This window comes from Diadema antillarum, unplaced genomic scaffold, assembly GCF_040938485.1.
Source record: "Diadema antillarum isolate AM-2024a unplaced genomic scaffold, OU_Dant_1.0 scf00000008, whole genome shotgun sequence".
Lineage (NCBI taxonomy): Eukaryota > Metazoa > Echinodermata > Echinoidea > Diadematoida > Diadematidae > Diadema > Diadema antillarum.
The window spans coordinates 3,315,664-3,336,860 of record NW_027270897.1 but is presented as its reverse complement, the minus strand read 5'-3'; the positions used below and the strand labels follow the sequence as shown (position 1 = coordinate 3,336,860).

At 40.5% G+C, this 21,197-nt stretch overlaps 1 protein-coding gene across 1 annotated transcript in view; it reads left to right on the top strand.

Moving 5' to 3' along the window:
- The first annotated feature begins 12,874 nt into the window (after window positions 1-12,874).
- LOC139718591 (uncharacterized) overlaps window positions 12,875-21,197 on the top strand; it is a 73,396-nt gene continuing 65,073 nt past the window's right edge. Inside the window, exon 1 of the mRNA XM_071630060.1 lies at window positions 12,875-13,036. Coding sequence (XP_071486161.1) covers window positions 12,997-13,036 — 40 coding nt within the window. The 5' untranslated portion in view covers window positions 12,875-12,996. The remainder of the gene's footprint in view (window positions 13,037-21,197) is intronic.

Sequence of the window (21,197 nt, the reverse complement as noted above, 5' to 3'; positions counted from 1 at the left end):
TACGCCTAGTCCAGATTATGAAGATAGGATTATGGGTGAATTATTTCTAGACACTCTGGCTAGAGAAGCGTACATTGTACAAATTATGAAGGAGTATCAAGTGGTCACTATGTGGGAATGCGATTGGCAGAGAATGAAAGACGAAAATCAGGTACCGCCCCACATCAAAACACTGCCCGGTATCGATGACTATGTACCACTTGACCCAAGAGAGGCTTTCACGGGAGGTAGAACCAATGCTACTTGTCTTTTGTACGATTGCAACGAACACGAAAAAATCAAGTATGTGGACTTCACCTCTCTATATCCATGGGTGAATAAGTATGGTGTATACCCCTTAGGACATCCCGAGGTAATTACGAGCAATTTCAAACCTGTTTCCAACTATTTTGGTCTTATCCGATGTAAAATACTACCTCCAACTGACCTCTTTCATCCTGTTCTACCTAGTAAGATCAATGGTAAATTAATGTTTCCATTGTGTAGAACGTGCGCTGGAGATTACAATCAGCAAACCTGCCAACATTCTGACGAAGAGAGGATGTTACACGGTACTTGGGTTTCTATCGAACTGAATGAAGCCATAAGAAAAGGTTATGAAGTTAGCTCGATCGAATCTGTCTGGCATTTCCCCCGTAGAACGCAATATCAGAAATGCGCGGAAGAGGAGGAGGAGGAGGTAGAAGAAGAAAGAGAGGTCTGGGTTGGGAAGCCACGCGACGAATCAAAAACTGGTTTATTCCGGTATTACGTAGATCAATTTTTGAAAATTAAACAGGAGTCCTCGGGGTGGCCAGATTGGTGTAAGTCAGAAGCCGATCGAGATAAATATATCGCGGATTATCTTCGTCACGAAGGTATAGCGTTAGATAAAGAAAACATCAAGAGAAATGAAGGCATGCGCGCGCTGGCGAAATTACAATTATGTTCATTTTGGGGTAGGTGGGGTATGAGAAATAACTTGACCAAAATAGAGATAACTCAGGATCCTGCAGTATTATACGAGTTTCTCACAGCGGATGACAAGCAAATATTAGATTTAAACTTCGTTTCTGACGAATTGGTAGAAATAAGATGGCAAGTGGCGGAGGAATTTGAGGAACTATCTAAACAATCTAACGTGGTCATAGCTGCCTTCACTACCGCTCAGGCCAGGCTTAAGTTGTTTCATATCTTAGATCGTCTAGGAGATAGGGTGCTCTATTATGACACGGATAGCATCATTTATGTCGAAAGAGGACATATTCCCGACGAATGGTCGCCTCCCTTGGGAGATTACCTCGGTGATCTTACTGATGAATTGGATGGTCGTTATATTGTGACTTTTGTGGCAGGGGGGCCAAAATCTTACGCTTATCAATTGAACGATGGTAGTACTGTGTGCAAAATCAGAGGGATCACTCTAAATTACAAAAATTCCCAAGCCCTGAATTACAATGTCTTGAATCGCATGGTGAAAAAATTGAATACCAAAGAAACTTACAAAGTAACGGTCACCGATAATCATCACATCACGAGAGATATCAAAAGACAGCGCATTTTGTCTAAACCACTCAGCAAAGACTACCGCATTGTTTACGACAAGAGAGTCATTCAAGATAACCTGTTTACCGTGCCATACGGATGGGTTCCCCACGAATAATAATATAAATCATACCTCTTAACAACAAGAAAGGCCATTTCGGCGTATGCCTCTCAAGAATGATGAACGTGTCTGATTCTCGCGCACGGGTGAACGAGGGGGAGGAGGAGGTAATAGGGGAAGTGGAGTATCCGGTAGAACTCACGGAACGTGACATTTTGACAGTTAAGCGAAATATGCCTTGGAAATCAGTTTTTCTATCTGCTTTCCTAACCCTTCTTTTTGTAGTCACCTTTAGTTTAACTTATCATTCGGAAGAAAAAATCTTAAAACTCCTCCAAAATGGTGTAATTCCAGATACTGACCTCTTTAAGCCTTTACGTTCATTCTTTTTCAACGCATCCAACATCCTGGTTTAGCTATTAAGACGCAACACTAAATAATGTCCATCTCATCAGAGTATAAAATAGACTGCGATGACACTAAACCGCGTTAGTTCAGACGCGATTTCTCGAAAGAAGAGGGGAAAAAACACTGTCATCGTCATGTCGTTAAAATTCATTCATCCATTTACCTGCATAGTGGCAGGACCCACGGGGAGTGGTAAGACAGTATTTGTCCGGAAAATTCTAAACTCTCACCGCGAGATGATCGATCCGCCTCCAGAAAAGATAATATGGTGTTACGGGGTTTATCAAAAAGCTTACGAAGAGATGATGCGAGAAATGCCTTTTGTACAGTTAATAGAAGGCATACCGGGCAATCTGGACGAGCTGATAGATCCTACATTTTGTAATCTTATTATCATAGATGATTTAATGTCGGAATGCGGTAATGACGCGCGAATCACCAATTTGTTCACTCGCGGTTCTCATCATCGCAACCTCTCCGTCATATTCATAGTACAAAATCTTTTTCACCAGGCCAAAGAACTCAGAACCATCAGTTTAAACAGTCATTATCTGATTGTGTTTAAGAACCCCAGAGATAAATTGCAAATTGCTCATCTAGGTAAACAACTATACCCGGGGCGTGGCAAATACTTGCAAGAAGCGTACCAAGATGCCACTCGTTATCCTTATGGATATTTGTTGATTGATCTAAAGCCCGAAACGCAGGAAGAGTATAGATTACGTAGTAAGATATTTCCTCCCGATTTGACCGTTGTGTACGTTTGTAAAACGTAAGATCAGAGAATTACTCTCTTTTGTGCATCACGATAATACGTGGTGGTTGATTGTGACTGGCAGGTAGCCATAAAATAGACGTTTGTAGCATTTTTGCGTCACTCTTTCAATATGTCTCGTAGATTAAAGAACCACTTGCCGGAGCTGCAAGTCTTGAATAAATGTAATTCTAAACAGAGAAAGGCTCTTTTAGAATACGCCAACAAAGATCTCATTTTATGTCTATCCGAATGTTGCGCAAACTGCTTAAAAGGTAACGTTCAATTAACTAAGAGTCAGAAGAAGGCATTATCGCGGCACAAGAAAGAGCTGCGCTTCGTAGGTAACAAACGCAATGATTATAAAGCTCGAAAATCAATGTTAGTCCAGAGAGGAGGTTTTCTCACATCTCTGCTGGGACCTATTTTGTCAATGTTATTAAAATGATGTATTTTCTAATCAAAGTGATACTAATAGATTAAGTTTAAGGTGTCGAACGAGTGTATGATTGTCAGAATCGATTCTCTTTGTTAAACTTGTTGGTACTTGTCATGGCTAATAGTAGTAGTAGTATGCAAAACACCAAGAAAATGATATTGGTGCCTCACGATTTTGCTAGTTCTTTGCAAAAAGTATCTCCACAGCGTGAAACACCTACGGGTAAAGCTCTGTCTATATTGGACGAGTCTATTCGTGATGTGCTAGAAAATCACACCTTATCGGATAGAGAAAAATTGCAAAGATACAATGACATCTTGTATAGATACTTGCAATTGCAAAAGCAAAACAGTCGGAAGAAGCCGATCGAAGTGCTCTTAGGAGAGCGACACGCAGATACCCATGATCCGACATCTACAAAAGCACAGTCCGACGAATTGTCTGACCATCAATACGCTACCTTGAAGGAGGATGTGTTAAAGATTTTACCCCCCTCGGTAAAACATCGAGGGAGTTTGTTATTAGATCATTTACTGCAAAAGAAAGACAGCACCGACTGGCTGAATAAAAATAGAGAGTTGATCGTTGGTGATTCCATTGTACCAGGCTCAAATGTAGTAGATCTAATATACGATGTCATGAGGGTACGCAATACGCACGAACCAGCGGGTTGGAAAGAATTTCTTAAAATTCTGATCAATAGCAATACGCCCGAATCACTTATTGTCAATACGGCACGACGCAACGCAATGCAAGACATGAAAATTAAAGGGTTCATACCTACGTCTGTAGACAAGAGGGTTACTAAGAAAGGGTCTAAGAGCGCAAGCTCAAGGATGATGATGACTACACGTGCAAAGAAAAAAAAGAAGAGAACTCTACCTTTCAAGTGGGAAAGTCTCTGAATTATTGCGACCTAATGCATTGAGATTTGAGAGAAATGTGTTTATGATAATGAATAGTATAGTATTTTCTTGACGATAAATGTCTAAGCTAATGTTACTGAATACGTTGATACATCAAGACAATTGTTGAATGTGTATTGTGTTATATCATTTTTATATTATCTTTCTCGTCTTAACCCTACCGCGTCTCGGTAGAATAAGAGGAAACGAATGGCCATGATAGGTCACACATATTGATACCATACATGTATCGCAACGTTTTTATGCTCCTTCGCCGTGTATTGTTTGGTGTAATGTTTTGTTATAGGATAGATTACAATTGATGCCTTACATGCATCGAAACGATTTAACGAGAGTACAACGGTACCTATTGACTTTTATGACACTTGTGTACGATCGTCAAGTTTTATGTGAAGACGACTGATTTTTTTTTTTCAGCCTACCCGATGGTATTGTGAAATGACGTTGGTAATGATTATCATAATCATATTTTATGCATTCACTGAATGTTACAATACATAACGAACCTCTACGTAAGACGTGTACACGTGAATTCAAGCAAGATGAAGACAAATGAATATGAATTGTAAACGCTTTATTTATTTATTGAGACCACAATCGTGTATTATAGTCAAACATGTACAGACAATAAATCTACCATGTACAGCGTATAAAACTTTGCAACTGTATCACTCTTGTCCGAGTCTATGCTACACATTCTATAATCTTATAGACTAAGCTGCAATAATTCCCACAACCGAGGTTTTGCATGTTTGCGTGTGTGTGTGTGTGTTAGTGTGTGTTGATTAATACGGTTAGACTAATACATTATAAACGTGTAGCTTATGTGAAGTTGTGTGTGCGTGTATGTGTGTGTGTGTGTGTGTGTGTGTGCTGATGTGGTTAGGTTAATACATTATAGCGTACAAAAATGTACATTTACTATATATATATATATATATATATATATATATATATTATTGTTAACATGCAACACCATAAACTCTATAAGATAAAAAATAACTATACAAATAGTCTTCAGGTTATAACATTCACGCCGTAATTCTTAATAATATCAACTATCACAGAGACAGAGCTATACATCATACATTTTGAGCATACAATATCTACGCCTGACTTTATGGCACCTATGTACATAAAAATCTTAGCAATATAATCAGAAGATACATAGCGTAATATACCTACGTGTGTGTGTGTGTGTGTGTGTGTGTATTTGAGATTTTATTTTCTTGACAAGACAGTACGATTTATATTCTACGAATATACTTCTTACTGATACCATCATATCAGACAATGACATTATTCTGCACGCGTGTGACATTGCTAACAGAATGCAAGTTACTATATCGCGGTCAGTTAAATAGGATCAAGTCACGTCACGACATAATCATTACAGTGTACAAGACGACACAGGGAGAGAGAGAGAGAGAGAGAGAGAGAGAAAGAGCTATATCTTATACGTACAAACTACGAACATATATGAACAGCTTCGCGGTACTTATGAGGGTACCAAAGACAACACGCTTCGTTAGGTTATTATGTAGCAGTACAGTCAGACATCTAATTACTACGGCATGCTTTGACGTACCACGTTAGAACCAGCATATCTTTCATAGCATAGCATCTATTTCAACATCCACGACTTTGCTATTTGATTGTACAGAAAATTCGCATCTACTAGTGGTGGCGGAGAGTGTAAATAATTGTTGATGTAATGGTACACTCTCTGATCATTCTGCCCCCGTGTGCGAGAATTAAATTCAGACAAAATGCTACTCATCGAATCACCTCTGGCTCTACGTATAAGATAATAAAGACAGTACTGCCCGCACACTGTAGACCAGCTGGATTGTAGCGATTTTCTATTGTACGTCCACACATCGGCATTGACATTCAAAAACTTGGTAAAGTAGGGCGAACATAAAGTAGGGTGTCTACCATATGAATCAAAAAATTCACCACGCCCTCTACTGTCGATGTAAATAGCAATCCAATGAGAACCTATTTCTCTGTGACCATCTACATTCGCAATCAATGACACGGTTTTTTTCTCAGTCTCTCTTCTTCTTTTTCTTCCATTCCTTCTTCTTCTCGTGGCTAAAACTGGTAATTTATCGGCGGGAAAAACACCAACAAAAGTCCCGTTTAGTTTGGGTTCTTTCTGAACAACTCCCAAGAGTTCACGCGTGTTCATCTCGACAGATATCTAATTACCATAGTCGAGAGTGACATTACGATTACGATCAACTTCTAAGATAGATTCAAATTCGGAATAAACGACGACATTCACAGTTTCGGACAGGGGAGAAGCAAAAGTCAATTCCAGTCGAACTGATCCGGAAGTCTTGGGTTGAAAGTAATCGTCGGTCGACAGATCTGGGGTCAAATCAAAGGCGTAGAGGGCGTATCCCTTTCCGTAGTCGTCTCTAGTGATATGATTTCCCTTGTCGTGAAACATACTATTGGTACCAGAAAACAGAGTCTGATAGGCCAAGATGTAATTGGGGGAAGATCCAGTAAACTGAGGACGGAGCGGTTTCCACGGAACTTGTTCTGAATTAGCATACAACGCTATGTAATTCAGGTCATAATGATGAAAATTGAAGGGATTTCTGGCGTAAGATCCATTGTAAGCCGTGTTACTGACACAACCAATCACCATTCGCTTGGGAATCTGTCCTATAACCAGGCTCTCTCGGGTAAAAGACAACTGTCCTTTAGGAATAGAAAAAGAGGTTGTCACGACTCGTCTGATAGGATACTTGGCCGTTTCCGTTTCCAATGTTTTAGCGTGCAGTAGCGATGTGGTCGGGCTCAATTTCACGCGTCTCACCAAGAGACTGGCTTCGGTGATTTTGACTTTGTAGCTTGCTTCAGGGGTAGACGACATGAGACTAAATGCGTTCTTGCTGCGATGAAGTTTGAATTTAATGTCCACCCCTCCCATAATCAACCGATCTTGGAACGATGCATCCACGTGTAGCCTTCCTACCATGTCTACCGTTTTAGACAATTTGGTAAACTCGTGGCGTTTATTCAGCCCTTCGTTGGTATTACTCGAGGCCAGAGGATCATTGATTTCCATATATCCCGCCGTGTCTTTGTAAAACAAGGACGAAGTTAGCTGCGACAATTTTGCATCGCGACCGTAGGTGAGAAGATTTTCGAACATAGCTCTATAAGGATAGGTGTTCGTGGAAGGGGTGATGAGTGTATCGTTGAACATCACATCTACCTCGCTGAAGAGCGAATGTAGAAAAAGATTGACTGGTGCTACAGAGGATTCATCGGTGAGGGCGGTACCATCCGCATTAACAACTTTCGCCTTGAGATGTAGCAGCGTTTGAGAAAGATCAGTATACTCTTCCGGCGAACTTTGCAGATGAAATTGTATGGGCGTGGCATCGGCTATGCTCGTCACGGGGAAGAACTCGACCCATTTTCCTTGCTCTATGGTCGTCTGAGTCGGGGGGATGCTGAACAGGTCAATTTCCGATTTAGAACAGTCGCACGATAACTTGTGTAGCTTTTCCATTATGCCCTCAACTTTAGCTTTCACTCTCTGTCTTCGGTTAAAAATAGTAATAGAGTGATCAGGACCGATCAAAAATATCGTTGCTTCTTTTCACCGGTCGAGAGCCAGTGTAAATGAATGCCTTCTTCTTACGTCTGGTCTTTTTATTCACTTTCTTGTCATTCTTCTTCTTCGTCTTTCTTTTCACAGGAGGTGCGTCCATACTCTCGACCATCCGACGTTTAATTTTTTTCGCTTGTGCGGCCGAAGCAGTTTTCAAACTTTTTCCCGCCATGACATCTTGAGCTACATTAACACCTGTTTGCAACGCTCTTTTCCCCAAGTACTTTGTACCAGCTTTCAGGAGTGGTACGGCCGATTTCCAGATACCTTTAAGCATACTTCCCAGCCCATATCCCCGTTGCACTCTCGCCCCTCGAAAATAGGGCAGAGATCCACTCCCATACTGGGGATGAGACCACACTTGTTCTCGATGGCGCGGCATTACACCGTTAATGTAGATAACGACAAGCTCTAAAATGGAGTTTAATTACCAACTTTCCGGACTGAAATGGCACTTTTTCCCCAAAGTCACTTCTTATATCAACTTGTATAGTGTCTATGTATTTTGATTTTACGGGCAGATAGTGAGGGGTTTGGTAAGTAAACGTGACGATCTCACCAGCCCTTCTGTGGGGAACGGGAACAATTCTCAGGAGAGGGGCACTGATGTCACCCACGGGCTGATTGCAAATCACGTCCGTATACAGATAAAGTGTATTGATCCCTCCATTCACGTTCGGAGAAAAAGGCGCCTGTGCGTGACCGCGAATGATGCCGCGGGGAAATCCCAACAGGTAACCTAATCCCTCGCTTAACTGTATGGCGCTGACTTGATCGAAATCAAAAATAACTTTGCCCGAGCTCGAATCGCGTTGTACAGTGAAGTTGTTACGAAATCGTTCAGGTAGAGCAGCTGTCAGTGCCTCGCATATACTACCTATATCTTTGTAATGTCCTTCAGGTATAACGCAATGGCTGACCACCTCTTCGGACAGTAGAAATTGAAATGTGTTGTTCGTAATATTCACGTTATACCAAGAATAGGGATAAATTATTTCCACCAATGCCACCTCCCACTGCGCGTGAAATATGAGCGGCGCGGCTAATTTAGTCTTAAAACTGGTGACTGTATTATCCGGAAAATAATCGAACGAACTATTACTGGGTAGAGTCACGTAAAATTGTTCCTCGCCTTCCATACTGATTCTTTCGTCAAAATGATGCCCTCCCTCAATTGCGATAGGTTTTATCGATGTTATCTACCCAAGCATTAAACGTGTCTGGATAGCCTAGAAATTTCACGAAATATTCGGTTTTACCCCCTCGCTTTCGCCGTCTCAGTATCTTTTCCACCCTATACATGTCCGCCTTGTCCTTACGCACCCTCTGCAATTCAGGTTCGTAAAATGTACCTTTCAATTGTTCGTTATTATCATCGGTTAAATGATAGACGGGTAAATCACGATGTTTACGACCAGACACTGTGTACACTTCCTCTGTCCAGTTGGGGAGGTACCCCTTTTCAAAAGTTCGTTTCATCTTACTGATGCGTACTCTTTCACCTTTTTCGTAGCGAGGTCTGTTTTGTTTACGTAATGCCCATGATTGATCACCATACAATCGCTGCCAGATGATACCTTCATTTTTCTTGGTGACGAGCACGGGTTTTGTTTTGATCGAACGGTGCTGGGCATTATTGTAGGCTCGGAGGAGTTTCGGGAGTATGCGGGTATACTTCAACGTGTTGGAGTGAGTAAAATATTTCCACATCTTTTCTTTCAACGTTCTGTTAAAACGTTCGACGACACTAGCCTTGGTTTCGTTTTCAGTTGTAAAAAACTCAATGTCTTTCTCTTTCAAGAAGGCTTGAAATATTCTGTTGGTAAATTCAGTGCCTTTGTCCGTTTGAATCTTTAGCGGAGACCTCTGCGTTTTGAAGATAATTTTCAGAGCACTGACCAAGCTTTTGCCACGTTTGTCTTTGATGGGCACTACCCAGGCAAATTTAGACAAAATGTCTATACATGTAAGGAGATACCTATACCCCGAATTGTAACGGGAGAGCGCAGACATATCTACCAAATCCATTTGCCACTGATCATCCATACCGCCAACAATGACTCTGCTTCTACTAAACCGACGTCTGGCCGGTTTGTGCAACGTGTAGGTGTCAATACCCTCTAACCATTCTCGTATTTGTTTCCTACTTAAGCGATATCGACCATCTTCTCGCACGAACTTGTACAATTTTTCTACCCCGCCAAAACTGGCTTCGTGTTCTGGATTGAAATAAATGTCATTCAGATATCGATTCATGTTCTCTCGTGTCACTCTTAACGTGTCAGTGCGAGCACGTCCACAATACCTATATACTCCCTCAAAAACAAATGTTTATCAACTCTGCCTCAATACTACGTATTTATCGTGACAGTCATATTCTGTATACACTCGCTGTCTCATATGCCCGTCGGTCATCAGAGTACACCTCTTACCCTCACATTTTACAGTAGACGATACTGTTTCACTCGCTTAGACTTCGTCCAGTCATATGATATACTGTTTCACTGGCTGTCTGCTATGACCGTCGGTCACTGTCTGATATGTCCGGCGCTCATCAGTGCACACTTCGTACCCGCACATTTCTTCATCACATTGCTCTCGTTCCTCCAGCAGACGATACTGTTTCACTCGCTTAGACTTCGTCCATTCATGATATACTGTTTCACTGGCTGTCTGCTCTGACCGTCGGTCACTGTCTGATATGTCCAGCGCTCATCAGTGTACACTTCGTACCCGCACATTTCTTCCTCACATTGCTCTCGTTCCTCCAGCAGCTCTACGGGCTTTATCCCGTCAAAACAAATTTTTATCAACTCAGCATCAATACTATAAATTTATCGATACATTCATAATTTTCTTTTTCTCACTTTCTGATTTGCCCGCTCCTCCCTATTTTCAAGGCTACATTATTACTATAAGCTCTCTGACCTCTCCAAAGTACGTGACCTGATTTTCAACAAAATACATAGCGATACTATTTTTATATTTATTACTCTCATTTTTTCCCATTTTCTCGGAAAAATCAAGGTCGAATTTTTGACATATAGACGGGCTACACTACTAATTTGAGATTGCGACGAGAGAATTACTAAATACAGCCCTAATGGTAATACGGTGATATCCTCGCGCCGTGTGCGTATGTTATAGTAAGAGTGTAAAGTGTTAATATACCATGATGATAATTAGGGTCTATAGGCCTACTATATCAAAGGCAGAACTCTTTCTGTGAGGAGGTAGTTTACTTCACGCGAGTATAGGGCATGGGCCCTATCAATTCACCAGAGGAGACGCATTCGTTATGTTGATTCTTTTGATTGCATATAATTATGTTTGTTAGACTTGTGTCAGGTGATGCCACAAGGGATTTATCTTCCTTAACCCTTTCTGCGCCATTCCGGTACATTGGACAGTTCGTACAATGCTATGTGGATTTCTGCGCCAATCAGCACTGAAAGCACACGGAGGATTTTACACCATGGTCAAGTGAACTTTACATAGACTACAAGAACGGTAGAAAGTCACATTGAAGCCCGACTTAAATGAATTGTGAAAGTTGTTCGTTCCTTATACGTTTTCTTGGAGATATTGCAATGGATATAGTGAATCAAGTTTGGGTGCAAGGATACTCGCCCTATATGCCAAGTCTATCTATACTTTAATACTACAACTTAGGACCAAGTCTTTTTTATTTTATGCTGTGAAACAGGAAATTTAAGGAAAATTGATATGTTCAGGTCAAGGAGACACTTTTGAGTCGATTAAACGTCAATGAGGGAAAGAAATTAAATGTATATGATAGTATACTCTAAACTTTTTAATTGGGCCTAGCCGGTTATTGACATACAAGTACTAGTAATCAGATGTATTCTTTTCATGTTTTTTTTTTTATTTGAAACATCAGGATGAATCATACTTTGAAAAGATTTTATCAAATCAGTTGCATAATAGCTTGAACAGGCCCTATTTCTGGTAGACTTTTTCGTTATCATTATTTTGCTGTTGTTGTTCATTCAAGTTATCAACAAAAAAAAAACACCAATGTGAATGGGATCTGCAGGGATAGGACATAATATATTCCTATAAAACATTTTTTTTTTCTCGAATTGTGCTTATCAATTGCGAGACACAATTTTCCATTAATAGTTGAATATAAATTACTTTTTTCTACTTTGATTCAATCTAGCAAAGTGACGGGGACATGAATAAGGGCCTACATAAAAAAATCCAAACATATATTTTGCCCCCCCCCCAAAAAAAAAAGACTATCATAGTATAATATCAAAATAAACGATACGATTGCACGACACTCGGCCAGCAACCATCCCTCCCCCTCCCCCCCCCCTTTAGCTAAACTCCCTTAAAAGATTGCTGGAGCAGAATGATATGAGAATAACAAATCGCATAAATCCCATTTGTCAGCCCCTTTCGTGCGTGCAATACCGATCATTATCATGAATACCCATGGCGATCTTGAATAATCATGCATAACCTTTTCGGCGCTACTATCAATACCGGTAAATGTAGGGGCCTATTACTCAACTATTTGTACTAGTATGATAGTTATTAAAGCGTCGTCAAATCTACAGTCTATGCTACAGGCCCCTAATATAGTCCCTATACTTTCCTCTCTATTGTTGGAAAGTTCATGCCAGTCGCCACTACTCACTCATTGGCAGTGTGAACACCGCCTACAGAGATCAGTGGGTGTGAACGCAGAATCACATGACCACAAACCAAGACCCAACTTCCGTACAGTGTAGTTAACGCATGACAAGCTAGCTGTGATTGGTCTGTGTGGAAACCTCATATTTCCTTATTTCAGATGAGAACATACAAAAGATTGAAAATGCGCGCTAATTTCATACAAAAAATGTAAAAAAAATTACAACGCTTTAATATTTGTTGCTAATTATCAGCAATTAAACTACAAAAGAATTACATTCTCAAATACACTGTACCACAGACTCCTTTGCGTGACCAATCATAAATTTCTTTCACCACGCCTACGGCCATTCAGTGTACGTACACTTGTACAATGTAAGTACTTCCTATAGTTAGCTTTGCATGTGACGATCGCGTATCACAACAATCTATGAATTGTTTGCTTTGGAGTTCCTCGCTCGTGAAAGGCCGTGACAATTACGAAGACGCCTGCGAAGCTCAGACATAACCCGTGCCTATATCTGTTTAGGGCAAATTCTTCTTTCGGAAGAAGAAGAAAGGAGACGGATTTACCAAGCGGACAAGATGAAAATCCTGGCTATCCTTTTGGCCGCTGTGGCCGTCGGTGAGTGTATCTCAATCAAACGTAGGTGTTCTATACCCGGTGATAGAGTTAGAAACACGGGAAAGCTCTGGCGAGGCGAAGAGGAGGAGGACCCTGTTCGCTCGCACTCGCAGTCTCATTGACATGAGCGCTCTGCGGCGCGGCCCGGCGGCAGCATTTAAGCCGGTTAGGTTGTAATTGTGCAGTCAGCACAAATTGACGAGAAGCTTACACGAGTCCTTCGTTTTAGTGATTTATGTAGGCCTACATTGCTGTAAATTTATGGTTTTTTTATTGGAAGCTGGAGCTGGAATAACCGTAACACAACAGTGACCTAACTGCGACCAGCCCCAACGATAGCCCCGGAGACCGCGCCGCCAGGCGCGGTCCTGGCGGCTTCCCCGCAGTTTCGCTTATGTTATAGTTCAAGTATTCTGTGCGCTTGTGCAAGTGATTGTGAATTCTGTGAACATCGGTGAGCTGCTTATAAGACATCATTTTGTGCATCACAAGCAATGAAATGCATCAAACAGTCGCCGATGATAGTCATTTAGGTTTCATCGACCCATGTAAGTATTCCTAGTAGTTTCTGTTGAAAAATTAAGGAAATATAGCGCCGCAAAGGCACCCGTTTGTTCAACATGAAGATCTTTTATGGGAGCACGGCGCAGCCGCCACACTGCGTGTGGCGGCTGTCGCAGTTACCCCAACGACTACGTGCAGTGTTGGGGCTGCGCCGTTTTAGCATTCAGATCTTAATGTTGTTGTACAAAACGGGTGCCGTTCCGGCGCTATATTTCCTTAATTTTTCAACAAAAACTACTAGGAATACTTACATGGGTCGATTAAACCTAAATCTTAATGATTCAAATCGGCGACTGTTTGATGCATTTCATTGCTTTAATACGCATGATGCAGAAAATGTTGTGTTATAAGGCGAATTATCTTCAGCTCACCGATGCTCACTAACATTGCACGCTAGCCTTTTGTCAAAGCCCTCTCGCTGTAATGGACGAGCGAACGGACGAGCGAAGCGAGTTGCGCTACCTTACTCGGCTGGGCTCTCTACACCATACAGCGAGAGGGCCTTGACAAAAGGCTACGTATTACTCGCTAAGTACATGCGTAGATGCTTACTAATGGATATACACGTTCAAAATGGCAGCACGGCTCTCCCACTAGGGCAAGCCGCTTACTCCTAAAAAATGTGGAAAATTTTGCAGTTTCCAGATAAATTGGTGAAAAGAACCAAGGCAATGGGGTAATGTATATTTCATTTTTTATTGTCAATGTGTTTATGATAGAAATTTACCCATGATTTATTCGTGAAGTCGCCGTATGTGGCAATAGGGAGTTGTTCGTGATTCTCACTTTAGCGAAACTGCGAGGTAGCCGCCAGGACCCCGCCGCAAAGGGGCGCGGTCTCCGGGGCTAACAGTGACCCAAATACCTCGCTGCGGAGCTACGGAGCTACGGAGCTGCAAGGTGTACATGTACATGCAGCCGCTGTCGCTTCAATGTATACATTGAAAACAGAAACCATCTGGGTAGAATAATAGAATGAGAGATGAATCAAAACTGGATGAAAGCAAAGATGATTAGGAAGGGAAAAAAAAAGAATTATACAGGTTGAAAAGGAAATGAAAAAAGGATTCATTTGAAGAATGACACATAAGATAAAGATTTTAGAGAGGATAGAAAGGAAAGACCATTATAGTTGGAGGGAAAAACAACCCATGAAGGAAACAAAGAACAATTAGGCAGAAAGTAGAGTTAGGAAATTGGGAAAGTTAGACAAGGGGAAAACCACAAAGAAATGATTGATAGGAAAGAAAAAGAAATTTACAAATGTACAATGTTCGTATAAAGATTCTACCTGAGAATGAGAAAAGAAAAGAAAGAGGAAGAGACATAGTAAGTAGCAGCACACACTCACATGCTCAATTGCTTTGAAAGCTACTAAGTACATTGTATGTGACAACCGCTAATCGCAAGATTTGGCCGAGGAAAGAGAAAAAAACAAATTTGAGCTTTTCAACGACTCCATAGAAAAAGCCACTTTGTCGCTACATTCAGACCACATGATCGACCCTTTGCATACACTGAACGCACATCGTACTGTGCTTACACATGTACAGAGCACCATTTCAAGTGATCAAGACTTTCCAACGATTTTCCAACACTTGTAGATAGTGTTAAAACTTAACGTCTATTCGACTTTGGAGACTCAGATGCAAGTATTTTAGGTTCCTGAATAATGAGGGTGAGTTTGTGCATGTTTGGAGGTCATTTGACAAACGGGTGCGAAAGTACAGTGTACACTAGCTCCATAGCGGATGTGGTATTTCAGTCCTGGGAAACCCACTCATGAGGGGATCCCTCCTCATGAGCACCCCAGCCATGCTCATTAGGCCCTCAACCTGAGATACTCATGAGGCCTGCTGTTCACTTTTCATCCGTCTCACATCTTACATACATGTAAATTGTTGCAAGTCCTTGTGTCGACCGAAGGATCGTCTGGATTATGTTCAACGGAGACTACGTCTGGCTTCACGGAATCCCCTCCTTTACAGACCGAAGGCTGTCCTCCTGGCTCCTGTAGGGCTGCTCTGCCCAATGTCGTGCGGGGACCAAGTATCGTTACCATAACCCCACTTTCATGTAGCTCTTTTACATTCAAACTACCGGTAGTTTGACATGACATGACACATTATGCTGTCAATATTTGGCATAACTTTCCCACATTTTGACAGAAAGATCAGTCTGTATCTGGTCGTCAGGGATATGTTCCGTGGAGACTGCGTCTGGCCTCATGGATCCCCTGCTATACAGACCGAAGGCTATGATGCTGGCTCCTGTAAGGGCGCTCTACCAGCGGTCGCGGACGGACCAAACATGACGATAAACCCAATTTCACACAGCTTTTTTGCACTCAAACAAGTTTGACATGACATGACACATTATGCAGCAATATTTGGGGTAACTTTCTCACATTTTGCAATCAAAATACAGTAGCGAGGTTAGATCGCAGAAATTTGTTTCCATATCGCAACATCGCCATTCGCTAGCTGTAAGTCGCCATTTTGAATCCGTTAGCCAATCACATGTGAGGTACGCGTTTTGATTAAAAAAAACACATAGAAATCTACCTCGCTTGTGATTGGCTAACGGATTCATATGTTGAAGAGCTGTTACGACCATACAGACGGGGGCTGGTAGTTGCATCTTTTTTCATGAAAATTCTACCAAAATATTGGATATGATATCATTATACCTGGTGAGTGCAATGCATTCTTGAAATGTTGATTTTGCTATACAAGTTTAAATTTGCCGATCTAGAGCTGTGAATTCTCGCAATCGCCAATGATGTAAAAAACTCCTGCGCACGCTAAAGAGCTCTGTCACAGGTGCACTGTGGGATTCCTCGGTCCATTGTTCGCTTCCAGTTGTCTAACAGGAGTCGCAGTTCCCATACGATTCAGTGGATTTCTTTGTCTGCTTTTCCGTTGTTAGCCCTTTTTTTCTTGGCTATTATTCAGCTTAAAAGAGTTGAAAGTGTCTAAGCTTTACTGATTTGCGGTCACTAGAGTCATGGTTCACTACTGCAAGGCTTCAATGTGCTGGTCACATGATGGAAAGTGAAGAAATCTTCAACAAAAAATACCTCTTTATAAAGACAGAGCGTGTTGTAAGTGCATGTGCAGCCAAAACTGGGGCTAGTTTGCCACATGAGCTATCCCGTAATGCATCTAAAACGCTGCTCTGCGCACAGCACCTACGTATTGGTGATATCCTCAATTACACGCAATTGAGAAGGGTGAGATACCTCACCCAATTCTCCATAGAGACAGTGGTTAAGAGCACCCCTACAGCGAGGTACACTATATAAGCTTCCGTCTGTCTACGGAGGAGAGTGATAACGTCAATAAAAGTAAAAGGCTCCTCTGGACAGACGAATCTTTCTGTCTATCCCACATTATGCAATTGAAATACTCACTGTAACTAGGTTAGATTGCAGAAATTTGTATCCACATTGGCAATATTGCAACATCACCATTTGCTAGTCTGTTGATCGTCATTTAATTCGTATTCATGTACATAAGCTGTGCTCTAATTGGCCAAAGGGACCATTCCTGTTGCATGTACAACGCATGTGATTTGCTAAACGGATTCATATGTTGAAGAGCTGTTATGATCGTATCGATGGCCTGGTAGTTGTGTGTTTTCCCATGAAAATATTACCCAAATCTTAGATATTTCAAACAGCTGGTGAGCGCAATGTATTCATGAGATGTTGATTTTACTACATTTACATTAAGTTCTAATTTGCTGATCTAAGACTGTAAATTAGATGCAATTGAGAAGGGTGAGAGTTGTACCTTACCAAATTCTCGTCCCCCTACAGCAATGTTTGTGACATGCTTGGACCATCTGTCTACGGAGGAGAGCCGTAAATTTATGTCAAAAAAATGATTTAAAAAACTCCTCCGGACTGTCCAGTTCACACGGTGATTTTATGTTAACACACATGTCCACTCTCCATGATGAAGAGAACATTTTTTTTTTTCTCTCTATCTTTCTCTATACAAGAGAGGTTGCTTGTGTTTGTCTGTCCGTCTGTTTGTTTGTTTGTCCGTATGTTCGTTTGTTTGTTTGTATAGGTCTGTATGTGTTGTGCACCTTTTATATTATATCTAGCAAATTGCTTCTTTGATGTTATTTTAAATAGTCTTTTTGTCCACGAGGAGACTGCAAAATACAAGCTTAGCTTTTTGGCATGTCTCCTCCATTTCCTGCAACTGTAGATTTAATTCAATTTTCACTTGCTTTTGTGATGCGTAGTATTCTTAACTTCACATATTTTTCTTTGTTACTACATTGTATTGATATTGTGTTATTTTGTGTATGAAAATGTTTCACATTGCTGGAAATGAAATAAACGAAATGAAAATTCTGTCGATACTTTTTGACAAAAATTGAGTTTTAATCAACTGATGTGCAATGGTCCATCGAAGCACGGGCACCAGCAGGTTCACTCAATGCAGGGCTGCTGCATAGCTGCACCTTTGGATCTGATTCAAAATTTTCCATGATGCTTTTTCTGCAGCTCTCACCTCTTCAAGCACGCAAGTCTGGCATCATTTTACAAATAGTCATAAAGAGAAAAATAAAATCAGGACTTGAATCTAATCGTGTGTATGTAATCCAAATTACTATTCCACACTGATAGAGTAGGTGCACACTTGAATTTGTCTGCAAACTAATCACTTGGTAGGTATTTGGTCTTTTACGGGTTCACTTTCTTTGTGAATTCTGCCGTCCACCAGCGTTTGGGCGCTTTTCGTGCAAGCGTCCCGCGGCATCCAGTGCAGACAGCGTGCAAGCTATGCAAGCTGTGAGATTTCAGAGCGAGCATGAATTAGAACAGGCCTCGTCCAAAATCTTTTCACCTGATTCCTGGAGCTGTTGTGGCTCATCAAGGGAAGATCATGGATTATCAATTAAAGCAATCCTGATGTTCCTTGTTTGTGTCCCTTTGTGGTTCCCAATGGTTGTGCCTACAGCATAAGACAAGAGTATGCTTTTTCCTCATTGCATACTCGTAAAGTACATGTAGGTCTTCTGAGGGGACTTGTACAGTTTTATAGCTTTTGTTTCTTTACATGGATGCTTGATCACAAACGTGCTTTCTATAAAGTAGCCATGCAAAACCCAGTCACATAATTCAAATGAATTCAAAACAGATCATTTTGAAAGAGTTTGTGCTAAATTTTATTGGAGAGCATTTTGATGGAGAGCTTTTGGTACACTACGAAAATGTGTTTGTCCGGATGCATCGTTCTAGGCAGATTGACACCCATGGCAGTACATTCTTTTAGTATCCTATAGTATTGACCTTTGTGATGTGATGCAGAGATAAAGACAGACAGACAGACAAACAAACAATTTATGACAGTTTTCATTAGCCTATTAGATGGTAATGCTTGCTTTAGTGGGGAACCTCATAAGTCGCATCACTGCTGTTCTTGAGGGACTTCCCATTATCGTCAGTTTCAATGTGACTCCCCAGTCTTAAATGTATGCTTCCTCATTGTAAATTTGTATCATATACACTAAACAAACAACTCAAATGTGATACTTTGTGCATTAAATATTTCACACAGAGTGTACAAATACAGTTCTGCTTATAAATTATGTACACTGTACAAAGTGTATTTGGCCAATTTTGGGGGTATTCCATTATTACATGTACCGTACATTGAACTGTAATATTGTATAATGAAATTTTACAACACTGTTACACATGAATATATTCACAGTTCACTTGTATACATGTACATTACTACATGCATTAAAAAAAAAAAGTGTTGTGTGTGTGTGTTACTGTTCGGTGCATAGCCCCCATCAGGTCAAGAGAAGGTTGTGTAAATTATGAGGTATTGCTGTTCCAGTGTGAAAGTGTGATACAATGTGTTGGGTAATATTCAACTGATGGACTTCAAAACTTATCTTTGTAATTTTCAAGTGGGATGGTGAATTTCCCTGCCAAATCTAGTATTCATGCTGTAACACAGAATATGTATTTTAAAGATCATTAAACAATGTTTCATTTTCAGTTTCATATTAGGAGAGGACAATTATTCCAATCATTGTTGAGTTAGGTTTTACAATGTGTAGTTTGATGAAATATGATGCCACTTTTAATGCTAAAATCCTGACAGCGAGATGAATCATTCAGATTATTATTATTATTATTACTATTATTACCATATTTGGCATCAGAAGAAAAAAAAATGAAACCAGAGACACGTTGCCGTACGTGTAATACTCTGTACACATCACATACAGCTCTGTAGTGAAGAGAGTCTTGGGTTTTGGTACTACACAGACATGGGCTGTTGGCTGCCTGGGCATGGAAAAAGCTCAAAATTGTTCTGGTCTGGATGGCCTTGTTTCATTGCGTACTGAAATATATTGCTTTGTTAGACCCAAGCAATGCGTGTGCAATTTATGTGGTTCTGGTGCAGTGTGCAAAATACTTGCATCCTCTGAAAACCATCCAGTGTAATGACATGCTGTCATGGGACCAGCAGTACATCTATTGTCTATTCAGACAACTGTAGTACACACAATTGACTTGGTTGTACTTTGTTTCAAGTGTATAATGCTGGTTGGTGATGATGTTACTGCTACATCATGGGTTGACAAAATGTCCAGGCCAACATCCTTACAAAGCTGTCAATCTTTGTTTCTTTGTGTTTTTCCAAGCTTGACTTACATGTGTACTTGAAATCAAAGGGTAGATGGACGTCTTTTAGCAGTAGGGGCCAGAGAAGGTGTTACAAATTAATGTGCATGGTGACTGATCAATACACATCACCTGCTTTGAATGTCTTTCTGAATTCAGGGAGTGAAAACATAAACACAACTATTAGCAGTACTATGGAAACATGTCTATATGTTGTAAATGTACACAATTTGTGATGTCAGACAGTGTTGTACATATGTTACAGTTTAGGGGGTTTTGTGTTTTAAAGATGGAAGACTATTTCAGAATGTGCACTAGGAGTAATATTAAAAGAAATTATTTTAAGAAATTTTCTGTGTACCATGTGTGGTTCATAAATGTGCGATACCTTGCTGCTACTGTCGTGAACTAATTGTTACTTCAAATGATTCAAATGTAGGCCTACAGTATGTGGAAATACATTGTATGGGAAAACATGTGTGCGTACCATCTGGGAATATCAGATAGCTGTACATGTACTTAGGCTGTTTTAGGTCGGCTAAATATAGTCATGATCATGGTATCACTTACTATGTAAACCACATCCAATATCATAATGTGACCAAGATAAATTTAGACTCTGAAATGAGTTGATTTCCACCCTTGGAAATGTATCAGATATGTTTACAAGTATAATAATATTTATACCATTATGTATATGTACAGTGTAAAAGTTTGTATTTCATTGATTAATACTAACTTTTTCTTTCGTGTCCCATTCGGGTCACCAATACAATGTACATCATCATTATATGAATTTTGTATTTGTATTTGGTGGCCTGAACAAATAAAGAAGAAAAGTTGAATAATTAAAAAAAAATCAGAATACAATCAACCATGATAAATATACTGTACATTGTATACAGTATGTAAAAGTTGGTATGAGCCGAGTGA